This window comes from Meriones unguiculatus, chromosome 16, assembly GCF_030254825.1.
Source record: "Meriones unguiculatus strain TT.TT164.6M chromosome 16, Bangor_MerUng_6.1, whole genome shotgun sequence".
NCBI lineage: Eukaryota > Metazoa > Chordata > Mammalia > Rodentia > Muridae > Meriones > Meriones unguiculatus.
Window position 1 is genome coordinate 25,251,705 of NC_083363.1, and position 23,354 is coordinate 25,275,058.

Genomic DNA, 23,354 nt, shown 5'->3' on the forward strand with positions numbered 1-23,354 from the left:
AGTAGCTAATAACAAAGGCAAAGCATGGTGGGTATAGCTGGCTTCTTCCTGCCACCCATACCCAACCCCTGGTAATTGAAGCCCTAAGTCGTTTTCCATCTTCTGGACACTGAGTTACTGAGTTGCTGCTGATGGCATTGTCTAGGTTAGGGCTGGCAGAACTGGCGCATATCCAGGCTGACGTCTTTGAAGGGATTGGAGGACCCTGCTGTCTCACCTTGTAGCCTGTCCTGGGGCTGTGTGGGCCCTAGCTCTGCCAGAGCTCCCTCTCCAAGCTGGAAACAAACTTGCCCTTTTCTGTGGACACTGTAGGTCTAGAGCAGCAGTTCTCAACCTGTAGGTTGTGACTCCCTTGGGGGTCACATATCAGATATCCTGCATATCAGATATTTGCATTATGATTAATAACAGTAGCGAAATTGCAGTTATGAAGTAGCAATGAAAATAATTTTATGATGAACTTTATTAAAATGTCATAATATTAGGAAGGTTAAGAACCACCACTCTAGAGCTTGCAAAACCACCCACAAAATTCTACAGCAGTGTCCTTTGAGGCCTTTCCCCTCCAGGAGTATCTGTTCGCAGAACTTAGAGTAGGGTGCTGTTGGAACCACAATGTGGAGCTGCCCAGAGAACTGTCCTCCTGCCAGAAGGCCAGTCCTGATAGCCAACCTCAAGAGAAAGAAGCAAGCTCAAGGTCCTGAAACTGGGAGGGCTCCTAAATTCCATTCCATGTCCCTCTATGTTAAGAATAGCCAGAGGCTTTAGGAAGATGCTCTCGTTTCGGTTGCTGAGGTTCATCCCTGCCAGAAACAGAAGGATGGCCCTGTTCATCCTGGTTCCCCCTTGCTCAGCAGAAGTTGTCTGCTGCCAGGGATGGGAGCATCTTGGGATGCCTGTCCCTTCCCTCCTAGCTGGACTCATTCATCAAGTATTCCCCAAATGTCTCCATGGCCTGAGGCACTGAGCCAGGGGCTGGAGAAATCTTGTGACATCCAGGGCTCTGACTCCTGAAGCAGGACATGGGTGATTTGGGGCAGGGCTGTTAAGACAAAGTATATAGCTGCCTGTTCCTCCCTGTCTAGCACAAGCCCAGGATCCCTGGCCCTCCCTCATCACATAAGCAGGCCAAGTTCACAGGGAACACTGGCCAATAAATATCCTGAGACACCATCGTATGCACCACTGGCGATGTGTGGACAGCCGCACTGGCTTCAGGTCCTCTTTGCTCTTTTGTTCCTTAAGCAATGAAACATGGCAGAGGTTAAAGGTCTGCTTTGTTCAAGTCTGTCCTCAGAGGCCTCTGGGGGTTGAGGGGGAGCCCAAGATGATTGCATAGCTCCAAAAATAAACCCCAACTTTAATGTGGACCATATCTCACAGCACAAGTCACCCCAGGAATGGTAGGATGCAGGTGTGTCTGCTTGTGTTTTGAGCCTTTGTCTACAGTATTCAAATATGAGGGTTTGCTTGCCATGCATGAAGCCCCAGCTTTGATCTCTAGTGCCATATAAAACAGGTGTGGTCGTGTGCACCTGTGATCCCAGCGCATGAGAAGTGGAGGCAGGAGGAGCAGGAGCTTAGAGTCATCCTCGACTACAAGTACCAGCATGGGCTACATGAGACCCTGTCTCAAAGATATACAATAAAGATGAAATGTGATTTCGTCTGATCATACTATTAAACAGTGATGGTGATGAGATAATCTTAAAATAAATAAGACCAGAAAATATATATGCTGGCTGAACTTGGCAGTGGCTAACTGAGCTCCACTGTTCCTGTCTCTTGTGTTTCTACATTCTTGATGTTTCTATTGAAAAACATTTGTCTGTGTGTGTGTAGTCCCCAGAGTTTCCAGGAGACTCACCCCTGGTCTGGAATTCATATATGACCTGTGGCCTCTGCCTCAAACTTGAGTCTACTCATGTGGGCCCAGATCTGTCTCTGCCTTGCTGTGTAGCTATAGCCAAGTAACTTCCTATCTCTGATCCAAGAAAAATATGAAGCTGATGGGTTCTTACACTTGGTGCTGCTCAGGGGGACCCATCTAGGGAATGGCCTCTTACATCTTCAGCCTCCTCAGAAATCTTTGCAGACCAGCAGCTTCGCAAAAAAAGAACTTTTTGGCCTGTTCATTTGGAAAGACATCAACTCTTAACAGCCTTGCCCTAGCAAGTCATAATGCTCTGAGAAGTCCTGCCGTGATAACAGCTGGCCAGCATTCCCTAGAGCTGACCCTAGGACCTTTGCATGATGGTTCCATCCAAGCATCCTAGCATCAGAGTTTTGGGCAACCCCTGACCTTCCTGCTTTCATACAGAGGCTCCTTCCTCAGTAGACAAATTACCCATCCTTTCTTGTATGCATAGTCAAAAGAAGCCAAGACCTTTGATGTTTCCTCATCACTGGGTGGGTCTGAACATCACTCTGTCTGTTGTTTTTCCCCTTATCATTCTGGACCAGAAGCAACCACTTTTATTTATACTATGAGTCACTGAACAGACCCCAAACACACATGGGGACAGGCCCTATCTGTGTCCTTCCTGGTGAATTTCCAGGTTGGGTAGGAGAAGGCAGACCCCTTTTGTAGCAAAGGTTGTGGGTTCAAATCCCAGCTCCCCCAGCAAGCCATATGCCATAGGCAAGTTCCTTCAACAGTGATTCAACAGCAAGGTGTGTCATCTCTTTCTTATCCTGAAGTTTAAATAATGGTAGATTAAGAGGTTCCTCTGTGCTGAATGGTGTTATATTCACTGGTCAGTTATATTAACTCTTCTGATCCCTTCATCAGCCTCAGGAGATGAGGACTGGCCTCCCCTCTCCACAGTCAAGGAAACTGAAGTCCAGACAGGGTAGGTCACTGACCCTCAGCCACACAGCTGGGAAGGAGTGACAGTAAGATTTAAACCCTGTCCCAGATAGTACAATATTGTTTTTTGTGCAGACGACCAGGTCCATATGAATCTGCTGATCTTTTGAAGGGGTTTCCTGGTTCTGGTGGGACTGGGCAACATGAAGACAGGCCCTATGGATGCTTGGGTAAAGGCCTGAACCCGCCACGACAGGTTAGAAGTAGAAAAGTCCCAGAGAGCCACCTAGTGTTCTGAGTATGCCAGATTGGGAGCTGGGTCCCTGCCTGTGGGGCTCCTACTAAAACAGAATTTCTGAAACAGATATTTGAATACCCACTAGGGCTGGAGATGTCGGTAGAATGCTTGCTTAGTTTGATCCTGGCACTTTGTGAGACTGTGATGATGCCCACCTGTAATCCAACACCCTGGAGGTGGAGGGAGGAGAGTCAGAAATTTAAGGGCCACCTTGCTACATAGTAAGTTTGAGGGTAGCCTGGGCTATGTGAAAGCCTGAGGGGAGGGGACATGAGAGAGACAGAGAAAGGGAGAGAATATGAATTCATTGAACAAATTGTGCCATCCAAAAGCCCTGTTTACAGCTGGGCAATGATGATGCATGCCTTCATGTGTTTAATTCCAGCACTTGGTAGGCAGAGGCAAATGGATCTCTGTGAGTTCAAAGCCAGCCTGGCTGGTCTACAGAATGAGTTCCAGGACAGCCAAGGCTACACAGAGAAACCCTATCTCAAATAAACAAAAAAATAAGGAGAAGGCTCTAGAGCCCAGGGAACCTAAGCATCTTGCCCAGAGTCACCAGCTGTCCTGGGTGCCTGGGCAAACCTCTGTCCTCTCTTCAGCCTCAAGCATGTCTGAAGCTGAGAGGACTCTGCAGCCCCTCAGAGAGTCTCAAGGTCAGCTGGAATCCAGCTCTGCCAGCTGGTGGCCGGCATCTATGAAGATAACTGTTTCTGGGCCTGGCTCCCTGAACCTCATCTGACCACATCTATTTCTGGGCCGTGGGGCCCTGACAGAGCACAATTTGATTCATAAATTACCCAGCTCAAGGTGTGTGGATGGATTCTCCTCCTGCAGATTTGAAAGTCATTCACTGTACAACTTGTAGCCTCAGAGGATGGGGGAGGGGTGGATTGTGTAGCCAGTGGCACTGACACACTCTTCTCTGGGGAAGAGAATGGGGAGGGCGGAGGTACGGAAGGCAGGAAGCCATTTCTCTGTGCCTTTTCCGACCCTCGGACAACTCTGGGGACAAATGTGATACCAGTTCTAGTGGACAAGTTAGAAAACTAAGGCTCCAAGGGTGGGGGAGATGCAAACCACCTCATTCTGTTGCCTCAGTTGCCCCTCTAATGGGCACTGCAACCACCTTGTCCCCTACTCCAGTGTATCACAGTCTGTCCAGTTTCTCCTGCCCAAGGTTCCTGCCTACTATCCCACCCCATCCAAGACAGGGTTTCTCTGGCTGTCCTGGAACTTGCTCTGTAGAGCAGGCTGGCTTTGAACTTACAGAGATCCATCTGCCTTTGCCCTCTCAGTGCTGGGATTAAAGATGTGCTCCACCACCACGCAGCAGTGCCTGCCGTCTTTGACTTGCTCACACCAGATGTGGGTTCAGCACCTCACAGTCTGTAAAGCATCTTCAATCCCTGTTCACTGAACCACCAAATGGCCCTGTGAATAAGGCTCTCACCCTCCTTCAAAGCTCTGAGAGGCCCACAGGCTGTAAAGCATGAATCCAGGCCCCAAGTTCACTCACACCCGGTCCCTTGTAAGTCATTTTATACTTGTACCTGTCTTTTGGGGGTTCAGCGGGAATCTTGCACATCAGGTGCTCTGAGAATGATCCCCATGCCTCTTCTGCCCCGGTTCTGTGCCCACACATTAGGTAGTGGGTAGCCTCTGGTACCCCTGCTCTCTCAGAAGTTCAGTTTTCAAGGCCATTACCATGCCTTTCCCACATCCCCATTGCAGGCTAAGAGAGGCACCAATGGACTAGGGGAAGGCTGCTGGAGTGACAGACAGCATGATCCCCTCTAAAGCTGTTGTCTCCTTGGGTATCTGCTCAGGGTCCTGTTTGTTTTCATAAATGCAGCCCCTCCTCTCACCCCTCCTCCCCTCCGCCCTCCAGGGCAAGGCCTTTCAGATCATCAAAAGCAAGTGCTGCTTATGCTTTATCTGAGATGGCTTTATCTGAGCAGTAAATCTCCCTAAAGCCAGACCTGTCCAGGGCACAAGGCTATGGGAGAGTTATGAGGGTCTGAGGCAGAGGGAGCAAGCGCATAGCCTCTGGGGGGTGTGACTCTCGCTATGGCCCCAGGAGGGACCCCAGCTGAGAGAAGCAGGAGTATCCTGCTTACCTTCATCAGAGGAGCAAGGAGTGCAGAGGACCTTTCTCCTTCACACCTGACTCCTCTCCATGATTAGCAGGGAATATCCCACCTGCCAGCCAGCAGAACTGTTTAAATTTCAGTGAGCCTAGTGTGTCCCTCCGTTGCCATGTGCTTTGAAGGCCATCTCACCTGAATGAGCATCAGTTTCTTCATTCAGTAGTTGGGGTGGCTGCATCTGCCTGATGGAAGAAAGTTCAGGATCTAGTGGGACAGAGCATATTGTCACAGGCCAAGCACTGCACACTCAGATCAGGTAAAAATGCCCCCAGGGTGGCCTTGCTATTTGCTCACAGTATGACTTCAGGAAATCATGTGATCTCTCTATGCCATGAACATGACAGTCATGGCTGGGACAAGACAGTAAGGATGGAGACCTGCCTCCATCTGGAATGTTCATAAAATGTAACTGACAAAGATGTGTACAATGTTTTGAACCTTGCCAGGCACGTGTGGGCCAACAGCATGCTCTGTCCCTCACCAGTGCTCCTCTTTCACTGTCCCTAGGCCTTGTCCCCAGCCCTAGCAGATCCTCCTGCTTCCATCCTGACTACCCCCTCCTTGGGGGACACTGCTTTGTACCCATTGCCATCAGAAAGTAACCAGACCACTTCCAAGACTGCTGCTTGCTGGTGACAGCCTCCTCTACCCCCTGACTCCCCACCCCCACCCTCTGCTCTCACTCAGCTCAGCAGTACGTAACTCTGTCCCTCACCTCCTGCTATAGGAACTTTCTGTCCCCCAAGCCCAGCTGGAGTGGAAGTAGGGGCTCAACAGGCCTGCTTCCTCCCCACCATCTGTGAGTCACAGGAAGGCAAGAGGCCTCATCTTTTCCTCTTTACTTGGTGATGATGAAGTAGGGGCCAAGGCAGGACTGTTCCTGCCCTCCACATCAAATTCAGGAATTGTGAGCACAGTGACAGGAGAAATCAGCTTGCAGAGCCCCTCTCCTCTGACACCAGCATGGGTGCTGGAGGTACATGCCATCAAACAGCAGGGACTTTTCATCTGCAGGTACCATGCATATTATGTACTAGGTAAAAAAGTGCCATTCCAAAGTATGAAATTCAATGTCCTTGTTGCATTCAAGATGTGCGCAAGCATCTCTGTCTAATGACAGAACTTTTGGGATTACTTTTAAAGGGGCTCAAAACAACTCCCCTTTTAAAGCAAATGTCATTCAGATAAGTTGAGAAAAAAGTTAAGAGTGATTCTAAAGCTGAAGTTCTGAAGCAGGGGGATTCCGCCCCCAGGGGCCCTTTGCAGTGTTTTGGTGACTGTGTCACTTTAGGAAGATGCTGTCTGTGGAAACAGCGTGTGACACTCGCAGCGGCTCGGTGGTCCTGAAGCCCTGACCAGCACTCTCCTCAGAGCTCAGTGATGTTAGCACCATGTTGGGGGCTGCTCCTTTCTCTGCACATGTCTTCCTTAAGCAAAAGTATGTCACAGGCCCCTTTTTCACATGTCTGAAACGCCTCTTTTCAAGTTACATACCTCCCCTAGCGCCTTTGAACACCTAACTGAATTTTGTGTCTTCTTCAAGCAGTCCCCTCTCACTGGACACTTAGGTTGGCTCCTGTTTTCGTTACGGTATATTGGTGGCTTCATTTGTGAAATCCATGATTCTTCTTTCCCTTGAAGCACCCCCAGCTGCATCAAAAAGGGAAATTCTGGTGTAAGCCATGATGCCTGTCAATGTCACAGGGGTCCCCCACACAAATGTCCTCAAGTGCTGTCTATAAGACCCCTGGTGCATAGGGAGCCAGACACAGTGTGGGTGGAGCATCGAAGCTGTCCCTCCGCAAACCTAACAGACAAGGCTGGGCTCCCCCATCTGCCCAGCCTAGTGTTTCCTGCATTAGTGGACACATGAATGAGTGTCAGGTATGTAGTCTCAGTACGGTGAGTACTGTTCGTTTATCTGATGGCCATCCTGGATGAGGAAGGGCAACCAGCAGGCGTACCTCACATCTCCGCTCTGCCCCCCATACACAATGATAAGTCTAATTATCAGACATGGCTCAGTTCAAGCAGCCACCATGTCATGGGAACATCAGGAAGGCATGATGGTCCTGACAAGAACTTATAATTAGTTGATCTCCCTCCAGGGCCTGGGCATCTTCATGATGGGTGACTCTGTGAGTGGCCTCAATATTGTGTAATCTTCACCTTTTTGTCATTCATTCATTCACTTGTTCATTCATGTATCCCATATCATTTACTGAGCCAGGTATGGTATACAGAAGGATTGCAAGTTCAAAGTCAGGCTCGGCTACATAGCAAAAACTTGTCGTCCCCACCCCATCGACCCAAAGCAAGCATTTATTGATTACCTACTGTATGTCAGCTGAGTATTTAACTAGTCCCTGACCTTCAGTGGCTACCCTTCTGTGAGAAAAACAAACAGTAAGAAGAAACTCACAAAGAGAAGGAAAAAGAAAGAAAAAAGAGATCAATAAAGAAACATTTTAAAAGCAATAAGATGACAGAAAAGCGTTGGGCTGTTTAAAGGTGGGCTGATGGTGACTACATTATGAAGTGACATTTGAGCTGGGACATAAATACACATAAGCCAGCATCCCCCCCTCAACTCCCCAGCAAGACTTGCTGAGATCAGGATCCTATTCCAGGTGGCTTCAAGGAAGGCATTGGAAAGGGGGAGTCTTCCACTGCCACCCCAGGACTTTGGGAGGAGTAGCACGATATCAGCTGCTCCCCTCCCAGGCTGACAGCAGGGATAACCCACACCGCTGCTTGCCATATGTTAGTCACGGAATTGTTGAATACCACCCGGCCCCGGTGCCACACAGGACCTCAGCCCCTTTTGTCAGCAGGTGGATGAATAGCAATTTTTAATTCATAAGCTATCTTGCCCAAAGCCCGTGTCTCAGAAGGACCTGCAGTTTTCATTATACAGTGATAAAATTCTATAGCAGCCGGAATGATAGGGCTCCAGTGGGCAGCAATGGGCCTGCAGGTTAGGCTGCCCAGGGCGGAGGGGCTCAGCAGCTACGGCCGTTCACACAGCTGCTTGGTGGCTGCACTTGGAGGGACAGAGAGTGGATGAGAGCCTCAGAAAGCACCCCAACCCCTTTGACCTCATGCGTAGCAGTCATGCCTTCGGCACCTTGGTCATTTTTTCATCCCGTAGGTGGATGCTCAGCTGTTGGACTCTACCTGAGTGTCCATGTAACAACCCCAAGGCACAGACCAAGAGAGAGGAGATAACAGATCCCATGCAGTTTGGGGATGGGGTGGGGGTGCTAACTAATGCTGGACTAGGGAAGAGGCAGAGAGAGGGGATCAGGCCACATAGGAAGACACTCCATCTCAGATGATTACAAGAGAACCACAAGTCACAACTTTTCTTTTTTTCTGATCTGAGGTTCAGCCCAGGGATACCCTGTCTTCTGAGCCTTGGTCACCCCTTTCTCTGATCACTGCTGAGGGAGGAAAATAACAACAAATGTGGAATGAGCATCTCTCTGGGAACCCCAGGGGATGAAGCATGGCACCACAGACCTAACCATCAAGAACAATGCCAAGAACCAGGAATACCCCAGCATAGGGAAGTGCCTGGACGGTTCTGAGTGTGCTAGCCTGACTGTCTGGGGCTCAGAGCCTCAGTTTCTATAGGAGGCCATGCTGGCTCTGGAGATCTGCTGACAGGTTTCAGGAAAGGTGGGGCCTTGGGCTTTCCTTTAATTCAGAGAAGAACAAGTGAGTTGAGAGAGCTGGTGCAGGGCTGTTAGGCCAGCTGAGCAGACAACGCAATTCAGAGTCATCAGCCTGTGTTCCCACACGCTCCATCAGCCACTCACAAAACTGCTTTTTACCCAGACCTGGCAGCGTGGGTCAAGATGCTGTAGACGAGATAAGGGATAGCATGAGGAGCTGATGAGATTTGGTATGGGCAGGCTGGTGTGGGGCGAAAAGGAAGCCACCAGCCTATGAAAAATGGGAGGAAAGAGGGAAGGTACTCCCCTGGGCCAAGGAGGATCACCCCAAATGAGCCACAGTCATTCCTCTATCCTTCCACCCTTCCTTCCTTCTGCAATCTCACAGAGGTCCCTACCCAGCTCCACTGTCCCTACTTTTGCCTGTCTTTTTCACACCTATCTCTCACTATTCCCCCTTCCCTGGCTAACTCATTCTCTTTGATCTTAAAATCATTATGTGGGGACACCCAAAGACCCTATCAGTGGCTTTGGTTGGATATGGAGTCCCTCTGTGTATCTACTGGTATCTTTCTCAATGCCACCCCCTCTTGCCTCAGGGCACATGACACTTGAGACTAGCCTACATTTTCTGACAGTCACTGGTATCTTCTAAGTACCTCTGAGTGTCCTCAGTGGGGCCATAGAGATAAGCCCTGCCATGCCCTAAATCCCCAGTATCCTATGTCTCTCACATCACCACGGTGTTGGCATCTCTTTAAGGCCAGCCTTGGCCCTCCATCTCCTCTAGGGGGCATCTCTCCAACTACCTGGAAGACACCACCATGCAGACACTCTGCTGCTATGTAAAACTGTGTCACATCATGGAGGATTTCAGCTAGAACTTTCAAGGAAGCAATGTTTAGCATTTTTTTTTATTTTTAACTGACAGAGATTACACATATTTTTGGTATACAGTGAGATGTTTTGCAACGCATAAACCCAGATAATAATCATCATCAAATCAGGGGAAATTAACATATACACCACCTTGAGCACTTACCATTTCTTCATGGTAGGAATATTCAAAATTTCCTCCCCTGGCTGTTTTGAAATATGCAACTTCATTTTTTTTTTAAACTGCAGTCAACCTTCTGGGCATTCGGATAGCATGGTGTATTCTTCCCAACACTCTGACTTTGTACCATTGGCCAGCCTCTCCCTGTGTTCCCTCCCACAGACTTCCCTTCTCTGGTAATCTCTGTTCTACATTTGATTCTGGGTCAGACTTTTCTACACTCCACATATGACTGGGATCTTGATGTATATGGCTCTCAGAAGCTATGGCCACTCAAGCTATAGCTGCTTGGCGACTGCACTTGGAGGGACAGAGAGTGGATGAGAGCCTCAGAAAGCACCCCAGCCCCTTTGGCCTTACAAATAGCAGTCATGCCTTTGGCACCTTGGTCATTTTTTCATCCCGTAGGTGGATGCTCAGCTGTTGGACTCTACCTGAGTGTGTGTTCAACCCCAAGGCACAGACCAAGAGGGAGGAGATAACAGATTCCATGCAGTTTGGGGATGGGGTGGGGGTGCTAACTAATGCTGGACTAGGGAAGAGGCAGAGAGAGGGGATCAGGCCACATAGGAAGACACTCCATCTCAGATGGTTACAAGAGAATCGCAAGTCACAACTTTTTTTTTTTCTGTGCCTATCTTATTCACATGATATAGCCACGCCCTCCTCAGGACCATTCATGTTCTTGCCCCTGATGGAATTTTGTCTTTTTATGGCTGTGTAGTATTTCATTGTATATCATGCTATGCCTTCTTTATCCACTCATCTGTGGATGACACAGATTGATTCTATATCCTGGCTGTTATGAGCAGTGCTGCATTGGCCAAGGGAATGTCATCTCTTGGACATGCCAATCCCATCTCCTTCAGGTGTATGTATGGTTCTACGGCAGTTCTATCTTTAGTTTTTGAAAGGGCCCATCACATTGTTTTCCATTGTGACTGTATTGGTCTATGCCCCCCTATGTGTGTGTGGGTTTCCCTTCTCCCCACTTCCTCATCACCACCTGGTATTGTCTGTCTTTTTCAAAGCTGCCATTCTACTTAGAGTGAGGTAGCAGCCATCTGTGGCTGTGCCTGCATTCCCTGACCATCAGAGGCACTCATTATTTTCCCATGTACTTACTGGCCATTTGCGTATCACACTTTGAAAATGTCTGTTCTGGGCTTTTGTCTCCTGGGCCTCCTGAAAGCAGCTTCATTGGCATAATGATAATGGCTTCTTATGTGCCTTGCCTTTGTCTTTGCCCTATCACACACAGCTGGCTAAAGGTGGCTGCAGATGTGTGTAGGCCTAATGCTTGTGGGAAGAGAGGTACACACATGAAATTTCTTTGGGTAAGATATTTCACACCTGAGCCTCCTTCCTCTCGAAAACAGTGAGGTATCTCTTTATGGGGCAGTGGGGCGGTGGTGGTAAACAATGTGTAATAACAGTGCAGATAGCTTGGTACCTCCAAGCAGTGGTCACTCGCTGCTTGACTCAGGGGAACAAAGTCTGTGTCTCCTTGCTACAGCTTTTCCTCCATGTAGAGACATGAGTCACATCCTCTCTGATTTCTGAAGCTCCTAGGAGTGGCTGTCCCCAGGAAAGCCGGGGGGGGGCAGTGGTGACCCATTCTTTTCTTGTGATATTTACATTGACAGTTACCAGAGTCCAGATTCCTCAGGCTGCACCCTGCCTTCACCCTAGAACCTCACACATGCCAGGGGTACCCCACACTTAGGACATCACTTGTTGACAAGACAGCTTACTTCCTGTTCAGCAGTGGACTAAACAGGTGACATGTGACTTCTAGGACTCCTTGGGACTTGGATGCAAAGCATCACTATGGTAGATTGATTTTCAGAGCAGCAGAGAAACATTCATATGTGTGTGAGTGTGTGCACATGTACAGAGCTCACAACCCCTGGGAGTAAATGATGGTGGGAGCAGAGGCTAGAGCTGGGGCATGATGCTCAGTGGACTTTGGGCATTTGTTCAAAACTTCTTCCTCACAGCAACCAACTTATAAACACGAGCCTTATAAACATAGCCTTGCCATCTACAATACGTCTCCACTAAGCAAACAGCAACAGGCAAGAAGTCCCAGTGGATAGTGTCCAGTACTGAGCAGGGACCACAGCAGCCATCTTAATGCCATGGACAGCCAGCATTTGTGGATGTTTCCAGTAGTCCAGGCACTGTCCTAACTCATCACACCTCAAGCAACCCTCAGCAGTGAGGACTCTTCTCTCCATTTTACAGACTAGGAAATATTGACACATATCTGCTAAGAAACTTGGCTAAGGTAACACAGCTAGTGTAGAACTGAGTTGAGCCACTCTGGTCAACCTCCTGAGTGCATGACTGCAGCCTCCTCTAGTCTGCTGCTTTTCCTATGGAGCCTGAGCCCCTGAGGGCTCCTTCTGTCAACAGTGTGACACAATCATAAAGGACAATCCTTGCTGATAGGATTGCAGGAGACTTGCAGATAACCCTGTACCTTGCCCAGGTAGGACCCTGAATGAAGTAAGTGAGTGAGCTAGTTAACTGAACATGACCTTGACCTTTCCCACACAGGGCTCACTTCAAGTCAGTGCCCAAGACCCAAAGCATCCTAGCCAGTGCTGCAGTCACCATGGTAACAGTAGCAGCAGCCAAGTGAGCGCCTCACTCAGGTGGCCTTGGCAGTTCCCTGGGTGTAGCTGGTTTTGCCTGCTGGTGCTGGGAGCTTGGAAGATAATCATCAGGATCTATGAAAGTGTGCACGTGTGTGTGTGTGTGTGTGTGTGTGTGTGTGTGTGTGTGTACCTGTGCCTGTGCATGTACGTGTGTCTGTTGGGGGGAGGTGTATCTGAATATTGTGTAAGGGAAAGTCCCCAAACTTATGGGTGTGCCTCAGTTAGCAGTTTTTGTCAGTAGACTGATTGGAGAAAGTGCTGGGATTGGGGGTTCAGAAGACAGTGTGAACATGAATGGAGGTGAGTAGGTACGAGACGATGCGATACATTTGAACATTCCAGGTTCAGTAGCCCTATTTTCCCAACCTAAACCTTAAGCAAGTTGTTCAGCAAGGGGCCTTCTTGTTTCTGAATGATTTATGGTGAAATCTTGCAAAGATCAAAATTGGATCACATTTAGTTAAACATTTCATAGGCTCTTTTATTGGAAAGAATAAATGGATATGAAAATCTGGAGTGATGGGAAGCAGATCATGGGGATGGGATGCCAGGGCTTATGTGAATTGGGGAGGGAGGTGGGAGAACAAGCCCCTCCAAGATCCATATAGTCTGGCTTCATCCCACCCCCGTCCTGTCTGATCAATTGTGCTATGATCAATTGTGCTGATAAGGACTGCTTCTCCAAGAAACAGGCCCCTAAGACAAAGCTGAAAAAGGCCAAGAAAGAATGAATTAAGAGCATGCAGTTCTATGAATGGATGAATGAAACCACCACTCCTATGAGTGAATGAGTGCGAAAGGGACTATGAATGAATGAATCAGTGAACAAATGAGAGTACACAACCCCTCATTTTCTATAGCAAACTCCCCGGGATAGCCATGATCTGTGCCTCCTCATATCCTGTCCTCTTTATTTATATAAACACAACCACACCCATCAGTCTGCAGTGTGGGAGATGCCTCTGGCAGGGACATGTGGGAATACACCTGCAGAGCTGAAGTCCAAATTCCAAAGCAGCATAACGCCAGTCCTGCAGGTGAGAGAACAGGAGGGACTCCTGACTGACTGCATGAGCAGGCTGGGCACAACCCCTGTCCTGTATCCTTAAAGACAGAAGGAGAAACTATCTTCCGTAGACTTTCCACTGTTGATCCCTTGGCGTGGGGACAGGGAAGAGCTGGAAGCACCGTGACGTCCATAGTGACTTTAGATGCCATGTGTATTGAAAGCTTGGGTATTACTTCTTCCCTTGACTCGGAGCCAGGCATGGTCCATGCTCGCTCTGTCATACCCTGTTCAAGTCAGCATCAACCAAGCAGTTGTTCCAAGGTGCATGTCTCCTCAGTTCATCCTTACACGAGGTAGATGCACAGAGGGGTTAGGTAAGTGGTCCAGGACCACACAGGAGCATCAGTGTTCCTCTCCCAAGTTGCTTTCCCTCTTCAGCCTTCCCATCTGTGAACTGTGCCACCTGCTGTGAGTGACCTCAGAGGCCTGATTAGGGGAAGAGTGGTGTGAGTTCCCTCCAGGCTAGCAACTTCATTCAACCTAACTTCCTGGCTTGTAGATACCTGAGCCTACAGTGCCAAGCTCAGGCCTAGCCACAGGATGGTCTATATCCTAGGAACTGTAGAATTGTGAATGGATACAGCAGGTCTGTGAATGAATGAGCCAACTGGTTAGTGAGGACAACAACCTGGCTGCAGGGGCATAAAGAATAGACAGTAGACTCCTAGGGCTGGCCCAGGTGGCCTAAAGAACAGGTACCATATGGAACCTACTGCCAGAATGTGCCAGCATGTGTGCCCATAGCAGACAGTTATGAAAACTCCTCCTCTTCTGGAAGTTCATAGGCTGGGCAGGAAGAGGAGAGTCACACAGAGAAGCCAGAAGAGGGACTGCTGACTGTGGAACAGGGAGAGTTGGCTTGTCCAACCGCATGGCTCCCCTGAAGTAAAAAGGGTAGGAGAGGATGACTGCGTGGGGAGGATGGGAGATGAGAACAGAGAGGAAGCCAGGAAATGAGAAACCAGAGAAGGAAGGAACACGTGTGAAGCCCAGGGAAGCCGAGAGGAGCCGGGTGGGCACAGTGCAGAAGCACAGACGCAGGAAACCTGGTTGGCAGGGGAAGCATAGAGGCTACAGGGCCTTGGCAGGAGGCCAGAGACGCTTATGTATGATTTTTGTGAGTAGTTTAAATAAGTGTCTTTAATTTGGTAAGTACTTAGAATATTTTTTAAATTGAATTATGTTTTAACATATTCATCATTAAAAAAAAAAGCAAACCCTTGTACCATTTCCATAGAAAGTCAGGATAAAATGACTAGACTAGAATAGAATAGAACTATAAAATAAGCACGAAGCGGGGCCAATGAGATAGCTCAACAGGTAAAGAATGGCTCTTGCCTGACAAGCCTGACGGATCCCCAGAACCCGTAAAGGCAGAAAGAACTTGCTTCACAAATTGTCTTCTGACCCCCACATGCACACTGTGACTTTTACACACAGTAAATAGCAGCAGTAGTAATAATAAGAATACATGTTTCAAATAAAAAAAAAAAAAAAAAAACAAGCACGAAGGAAGCCAACGTGCCTACTAGTCCTATCTGGACTCTGCCCCCTTTACTCTATTCTAAAGGAAAACAAGGGCCTGATGTGGTCCAGTTAGCAGAGCTTGCCTAGCATGCCTGACCTCTGTCTTTAATCCCTAGCACTTCATAAAACAGTTGCAGCACGCCCTGCGAGTCAACACTCCAGAGGCAGAAGTAGGAAAATCAGAACTTCAAGGTTATCTTTGGCTACACAGGGAATTCAAGGTCAACCTCGACTACCTGAGACCCTGTCTCAAAAAAAAAAAAAAAAAAAAAAAAAAATTTTTTTTTTTTTTAAGATAAATAGTATTCAGTATTCAAATTTGCCAGCACCAAAAGGAGACTTTTCTCCTGGCTCAGAGAGGGCTAAGTAGAACCTGCGGAGGGCACTGAAATCTGTTTGTGATTCAAAGTAGACCCTTGCCAGAGTCTACTAAGACTGTCTCCCTACAGAGGAGTGCAGGCCTTGACTCCACACCCCTCTGCTGGCAGCCCATCATGACTCTGGGCTTCTGTCTTGCAGGGAATACCAACAGCATCTTTGCCCTGGACTACATCAGCGGGGCTCTCACCCTGAATGGCCTGCTGGACCGGGAGAACCCCCTGTACAGTCACGGCTTCATCCTGACAGTGAAGGTGAGACCCCCTTGCAGATATCAGCCTCCTAGACACCTGCGGAGCCTAAAACCATCCCCAGGAGTTTGGCGTGTCCTCAGGAGGGGTCTGCTGGTTATAAATGCAGGTCTGCCTGGCCCTTCACACACACTACCAATGTCTGCGCTGGCTGGAACTTCTATTTCCCTTCTAGGGATGTTTCCTCAATTTAGCAAATAGCAGGCCTTAAGGGAAGGGGTAGGAGCTGAGCTCCCTACCTGGAAGGTAAGAAAGAAGTGCCAGCACTGTCCCGTACCTGCCACTCATGGCCAGTTTTAATTGAAATCAATGGCTTGCTGAGCCATTTCCTGGGAAGGCTGTTTAGGGAATAGATCCTGGTGGGGAGGGTGGAAGGAGATGCCAAGCCCCAGGCATGTATTAATGGAGGAAGGGACAAAGATAGGCAAGGGGTCTTAAGAAAGATCTACACGAAAGGGTGGAGCACAGCAGGCCTTGCATGGACCCTCTCGGCATTGAAAGGCCTGAGTCAGCTGTGTACCTCTTGGCTCACATGCATCACACATACACAAACACATGCATCCTGAGGGCTCACCAGTCCCTTCCTTCTCCTGTGTTCAAGTCCAAGTCTGCCAGTGAGACACGGAAGCAACGTGTCGCACATGCACACCTAATCCCAGGCCCTTCTTCATGTTCTGCTTCCTCCACCCACGGCCACCCCCGCTTCACCTGGGGCCGCCCGAGTTCAGTGTTCTCATCTTCATACAAAATATTAGGTGAATGTGCCAGTTGGGCTGGGCATTTCTGTCTCTGGACCTGGTGGCAGACACTCCACACAGGTCTCCTCAGAGTGTCTGGAGCAGTAAACTGGCCTCAGAACTGGGCAATGAGTACCCTGAGACTGGGGCATCTGGATTTTTTCTGCATCTAACTCAGCCCTTCCCTGGGCCCAGTGATGTTGGGACCACAGTGGAGCTCTGTTGAGATTTGATCTGTCAATAGCACATAGCAGACACCTTGGTTCTATCATCTTCTAAGCTGAGTGGACTTTCCCTGAAGCCCTCAATGGATGTGAGATCTCTCTGGGCCTCCTGCCCTCCTCCCTAATAGTTCCAGAATCCAATTGCCTGAGTTTGAAACTTACTCAGGTTCAAATTACCTCACCTCTATGAACCTCAGTGTTCTTATCTGTAGCATGGAAGGCAGAGGATGGACCTTCTTCCTGGAGACCGTGGTGGGGATTTAATGGGATAATTTGCGCTGACACACAGGAGGACGTCCTGATGGGTAATAGCTGCTTCTGTGACTGCAGATGCCTTCCTCTGTCTGCAGGGCACTGAGCTGAATGACGATCGCACCCCGTCAGACGCCACCGTTACCACAACCTTCAATATCCTGGTTATTGACATCAATGATAATGCCCCAGAGTTCAACAGCTCTGAGTACAGCGTGGCCATCACTGAGCTGGCACAAGTTGGCTTTGCCCTCCCTCTCTTCATCCAGGTGGTGGATAAGGATGAGGTGAGTTGCTGGGACTTGTGGCCTGTCTGCACTCATCTTCCCTGCCTGGTGTGTGCGGCACGAGGAGGAGAGCCAGGAATCTCTGTGATTTCTGGTAGTTGTGTGCCCTTTCCTGCTGTGTGATAGTCTCTGTGCTGTTATAGGCTGTCATCTACAGCCTGGAAAACACCTATGCTCACTTCCAGGATGTGAATATTTATATATTTCTTCACTGGACTGATTCAAGATGGACATTAAACACATACATAAAAATTTCCATTTTCCCAAATCCCGCTGAAGTGTGCGCCCCGCACACTTGTCACCTTGTGTCCCGCCTGGGACGTGTGTACCTAGTGAGGAGGGTCTGTGTAAAGGCTGACTGCTGATTTTGGTGTAATAGTTACCATTTCCTGTTGGCTGTTTCCAGCTAGATAGTCACACACTCTAGTCTGCCTGAGATAAGGGAAGTACATACTGAGTGTCTACTGTTTACTGGGAGTAAGTATAAAGGGACCCTATTCCAAGGGGCCAATAGCATGACTATTTTAAACAGCTGCAACAAAAACGTAAGCCTTTCCAAGAGTAGAAAGATAGAGATGTGGCTCAGCTGGAAGAATACTTGCTTAACATGTACAGAGCCTATGTTCAATGTCCAACATCACATAATCTGGTGTGGCCGTGCAGGCCTATAATCCTAGGAGTCAGGAAGTAGAGGAAGAGATAATACTCAGCTCCACAGTGAGCTCAAGTGTGATGCATGTGTGTGTGTTGTGTGTGTATGTGATGCATGTGTTTTGCATGTGTGTGTGTCATACATGTGTGCCTATGTATATGAAAGAGATGCATGTGTTTGTATGTATGATGCATGTGTGTTGTATGTTTGTGTGTGTGCTGATAGGGGTGCATTGAAGATACTCCAGAGGATTCAGGATGAACCACTGGAATGTGAGACAATGCTAGAACTGTTTTTAAGCATCCTTAAGCAACAGGAGCTGGTGAGAGGAGGGAGGCATGTCCCCATGTGAGAAAGAGATAACTATTATACCAAAATCAGGAAACAGACTGCTTGTTGATATATATTTGGGGGCAGGTAGAGTCTCATGTAGCCCAGGCTGGACTTAAGCTCACTATGGAGGAAAAGCGTGCTCCTTGCCTGGACTTTAAAGAGAATTGAGAACTTCTGTCCTCTAGTAAAAGGCAAGGTGGCCTCCATTGGCAGAGGAAGGACTCTAGGAAGAAAAAGGACCTGTGCCAGACAGGTGACCAGGGACACATCTGGCAGGAATGTATTCTTATTTTAGGCAAATGACAGGATTAATTTGAGGAACATAAGTGAGGGGGGGTGAGAAGCCAAATTACCCACCTCCCTGAGGAAAAGACATCACCACCATATAATAAAGAAAAGAGATGGTTCTGCTAATCTCAGGTTTATATTTATTCATCACCCTGATTTTCCATTCCACTTGTGCTCTAGGCATGTCAGAGAGCCACAGTACACCCTTGTATTTATTTACATTCCTTGCCAATTTGTTCCTGTTAGTGGGTTTGTCTAGGCCTCGTCCCTCTGCGCCCTCCCCACAGAGCACTGTGAAGGGTGTGTTTTTGCTATGGGCTTCCTTTGGCCTCTCTGGGAGGCTGCCTTATAGTCCAGGAGTTTCTATGTTCCAGGGGTGGGCAGCCTACTGATCCTTTCGGGGACCTAGATCTGAGATGAAGAAAAGCTCACTAATGTGAGCTCCACCTGCTCTTTAGTTACAGGTCTAGATGCAATGGCTGTGACTTTGACTTCAAGAAAAACCTCTGATATTTTCATATCACTTTACTGGTGTCCCAGGAATCTCAAAATCCTATTTACACCTGACCCTGCTTTGAAATCACAGCACATGGCAGGAAGCCCTATCTCTAAATATCCTCGCTGCATGAATTCCTAGGCATGCATATGACTGCATAGCCAGTTTAAAATACTTGGATAACTGTTTCAAAATAGTCAGTTGACTTGGTGTCCTCTGTATTTTATTTTATGCAATTAAAAGCATCCTGAGAGGGTAGGGATGTGGCTCTGTTGGTTGAGTGCCTAAGTAGCCTGCATGAGGCCCTGGATTCTGTCCTCAGTGCCACATGTATTGGATGATGTGGTAGTGCAGGGCTGTAGTCCCAGGAGGGGGATCAGAAAGTTCAAAGTCAGCCTCAGCTACATAGAGAGTTTGAGACCAACCTGGGATCCTATGGAAAAAAAAAAAAAAAGACCGATGGGCTTCAGCAGACTTCCAGAAGGATCCATACCATAAAAGAAGAAAAGAAAAAAAGAAAAGAAAAAGCAAAACAGATAGGCAAGAGAAGAGATGGTAGCACATACCTTGAATCCCAACACTTAGGAGGCAGAAGCAGGCAGATCTCTGTGAGTTCAAGGCCAGCCTGGTCTACAGAGTTAGTTTCAGGACATCCAAAGTTACACAGAGAAACCCTGTTTCAAAAAAAAAAAAAAAAGATAAATAAGCCTCTGCTGCAACCTTCCCCCCGCTCCTCTCCTATCTTTTCCACCCCTATTCCTACCAAGGTTATTTGTTTTTGTTTTTTGGGGTTTTGTTTGTTTGTTTGTTTTGGTTTTTGGTTTTTTGTTTTTTGTTTTTTGTTTTTTTTTTGTTTTTTTTTGTTTTTTTTTTTTTTGCAAGGCAGGCTCTCTCAGGTTTGAGTCCAGTCAGTATCCTGAGCTGTATGCCTCTGCACACCTGGGAGGAGCCAAGACCCTGTCACACATTCCACTGAGTATGTCACTCAGACCTCTGTTTTTCTGGGGCCTGTAAGATAGTTTCTCCCCAACATGTAGTTTGCTTGTGGTGGACACATGAACCACACTCAGACCTCTGTTTTTCTGGGGCCTGTAAGATAGTTTCTCCCCAACATGTAGTTTGCTTGTGGTGGACACAGTGAACCCCTTTGGAAAATAGCTGCAGCTACCCTGAATTCAATTGTCTAAGCCACTTTTTTTAGAAACCAAATTCTAGGAGAAAAAAAAAAGTGAGGCTAGGCTGCCAGCGGGGGACTGTACTCGCTGGGAGTACGTGGCTGTCCATTGTCTAGTCACTCCACACACAGTGGTTCCAGGCAAACCACTAAGATGTAGCTGGAAATTACTCACCACAAAATGTAAAGGAAATAGAGGGTGATGTCTCTAGTGTCCCCTCCACTCCCCTCCCACCACCACACATACACAGCTATGAAAGGAGCAGGGAGGAGGCCTCTGGTCCAGAGAGAAGCCAAGGCAGCAACTTCTGCTTACATGTCATGGTCCCTCCCCCAAGATTGAGGCTCTCCAGGAAGATATCCTTGCAAAGCCTATCCGTTCTAGAAGGGATGCCCCAGGAATAGGACAGCCCCGTCTGCATTTCCTATTAATTTCTCCCCAGTTGCCTTTGTGGAGGCTCTTCTTGCTGAGATTCTGATTATTGGGATTTTTCTGGCTTTGGCAGCATCCTTGCATCCCGCCGTGTGATTCCTCCCAGCTCGAAAATCTCCAGCCTCCCTGAGGACCAGAGGGTGGCCTGGTGTGACTCAGATACCTCCTCATTTAGTATCATTTCAGATGTAATTAGCATGTGATTTGCAAGGGCACCTGCTTGATTGGGATGGGGACAAGCGATAAACCCATTTGGAAGTTCTTGTGCCAGACAGTGTTCCTGGACCCAATTGTAATCCACCCAAGTTCCCTGAGCTACAGTCAGCTTCAGCCTTCATGTTAGGTTTGTGCACTTGGTTATAGGTGCAGAGGTGTTCTGAAGGAAGGGAGGATGAAATGAAGGAAGGAAGGAAGGAAGGAAGGAAGGAAGGAAGGAAGGAAGGAAGCCTCAAGGTCAGGTGTAACTAGACTTTGAGTGATTCCCACATTGCACTTGGCCATGGGCTACAAAACGAGAACTGTTAGTTCAAACATGAATCCACTGGCCTCTCTGTGAGTACACTGATTCCCAGAAGACCTGGGGCAGACAGAGGGAAATGCTTGCACAGGTGAGGGGCACCTGCCACCTTCCACAGTACTAGACCCATCCCAGGATGAAAGTGATGGCTCTCGTGTTCTCCCCTTAAAGTGCCAGCTGCCAGTTGGATTGAATTAAATTTTACAACTTTCTTTCTTTCTTTCTTTCTTCCTTCCTTCCTTTCTTTTTCTTTCTTTCTTTTTTTTTTTTTTCGATACATGGAATTCACCAGCAAATTACTCTTAAAGAGGGAAAATCAATCATTTGGAGCAGAGATAAGCTGAAGGCAAGGCAGCCTCAGATTGATCCCATCTGTGCAGGCGTGTGTGGAATTCAGTGGATAACCTGGGGCGGCGGGAGAAGTGTGGGGTGTGCACAGGGGAGAAGAGAAGGAGAAATGGAAGGAAAGAAAGGGTCTTGGCCCCCTGGAACAGAACAGCAAGGGGCTCACTCACCTTCTTGTGGAAACCAGAGAATATAAGACCAAGGAGCTGGTGTATTCAGTGTGGCAAAAGATACTTCCTAGTTTGTAGATTCATCTTCTCCCTGTGTTCTACATGACAGAAAGGGCAAGGATGGCTCTGGGGTTCCCTCATAAGGACCATCAGGAGCTGGCAACCCATTAAGGAAGAGTCTACCCATGCACTCAAGTTACCTCCCAGAAGCCCACCCTTCTTTGAGATTAGGGTTTCAACTTGTGCATAGGCTGGGGGCGGGGTGACACTAAGTGTCTACAGTTTCAAACAGGAAGTAAAGGAAAGAAGATGGAGGGACAGAGGGAAACAGAGAATGGAGAGGAGAGCAGGATGGAGGGTGGGAGGATGCTTCAGCTGGAGAGCATTCATGTTGTGAGTGTCTAAGACGAGCCACCAAAGCATATGTACTATGCTACAGCCTGGGAAACTGAGGCACAGGAAAGGTATCTTTCTCAATCATACAGCGATGGGTGGTAGCCCTAAAGAAATCACATTCTCTACTCTAGACCTGGCTGCTTTGAGGCCCAAATATGAGAAGGCAGGTCTTTGGGTGAGGGGAGAGCCAAAGGCAGGGCAGTAGCCTTGGCTCTGTACAGAGAGAAGGTGACCCTCTGAGCTGTTGGGAGCCAGACAGACTTAGAATTCAGGAAAGGGCAGTGAAGTCCAACTACTGGCCATGGGAGACAGTCACCTATGTGGTCCCCAATGGGAGGTGGAGACAGTTGGTGACCTCCATGAGTTCTCTACTGCCTTCTGGACTTGGCCATCCAGACAGGTATCCTTGGGTGCAGTGGTATAAAGCAGTGGCCTGGGGCAGCAGGGACAGAAGTCTAGTGTTCTTTAGGTACAGGGGTGGGAGGGATAAGCAGCTGACTCTAAGGGAAGGGATGGGGGATGTCTTCTCCCTGCCAAGGCCACTTCGCATGTCTGATTGGGATTAATTAAGTGGAACGATGGACAAAGGAGTGATAAAGAACACATCTTGTCAGTTTTGATTTTCTGCCACTCAATAGTGTGGATGGGCTCAACAAAGAGCAGGAGTACGGAGCCCAGTGGTCTCCGCTGAGGGTGGGCGTGGATGGTGCCTCCACAGGCACACACAGCCATTGCAGCTCCTCCTCTGTCTGCCCCTCCCTTCCCTGGCCAAGGTCTCAACTCAGCCCACCTGAGGACTGCCCCCCTCCTCTCCATCCTACTAGAACAATGAAAATTGGTTAGAAATAGCACAGTGAACAATTTTGCAGATGAGGAAATCAGGTCCCACAGGAAAAAAAAAAATCATTTGTGTAAAACTACAAAACTGAAGAGGGGGATGCCTGGGTCTGGGCTCAGGTCTGACTCCTCGGGGTGTTTTAGTTTTGTTTGTTGGGGGGTGTGTGGAGGCATGTATATGGAAGCCAGAGGTTAACCTCAGGTGACTTTCTCAGGTGACTTTTTTGAGACAGACTCTCATTACTTGCAGCTCATAAATTCTGCTAGGTTAGCTGACCAGCAAGCCCCAGAAATCTTTTTGTCTCTCTCGGTTTCTGCCTAGTGCTGACATACA

The 23,354-nt window shown here is 48.3% G+C and overlaps 1 protein-coding gene across 1 annotated transcript in view; it reads left to right on the forward strand.

The window, feature by feature from the left end:
• Cdh23 (cadherin related 23) overlaps nt 1-23,354 on the forward strand; it is a 372,523-nt gene that overhangs the window by 181,290 nt on the left and 167,879 nt on the right. Inside the window, exons 10-11 of the mRNA XM_060369488.1 lie at nt 15,770-15,882; nt 17,191-17,379. Coding sequence (XP_060225471.1) covers nt 15,770-15,882; nt 17,191-17,379 — 302 coding nt within the window. The remainder of the gene's footprint in view (nt 1-15,769; nt 15,883-17,190; nt 17,380-23,354) is intronic.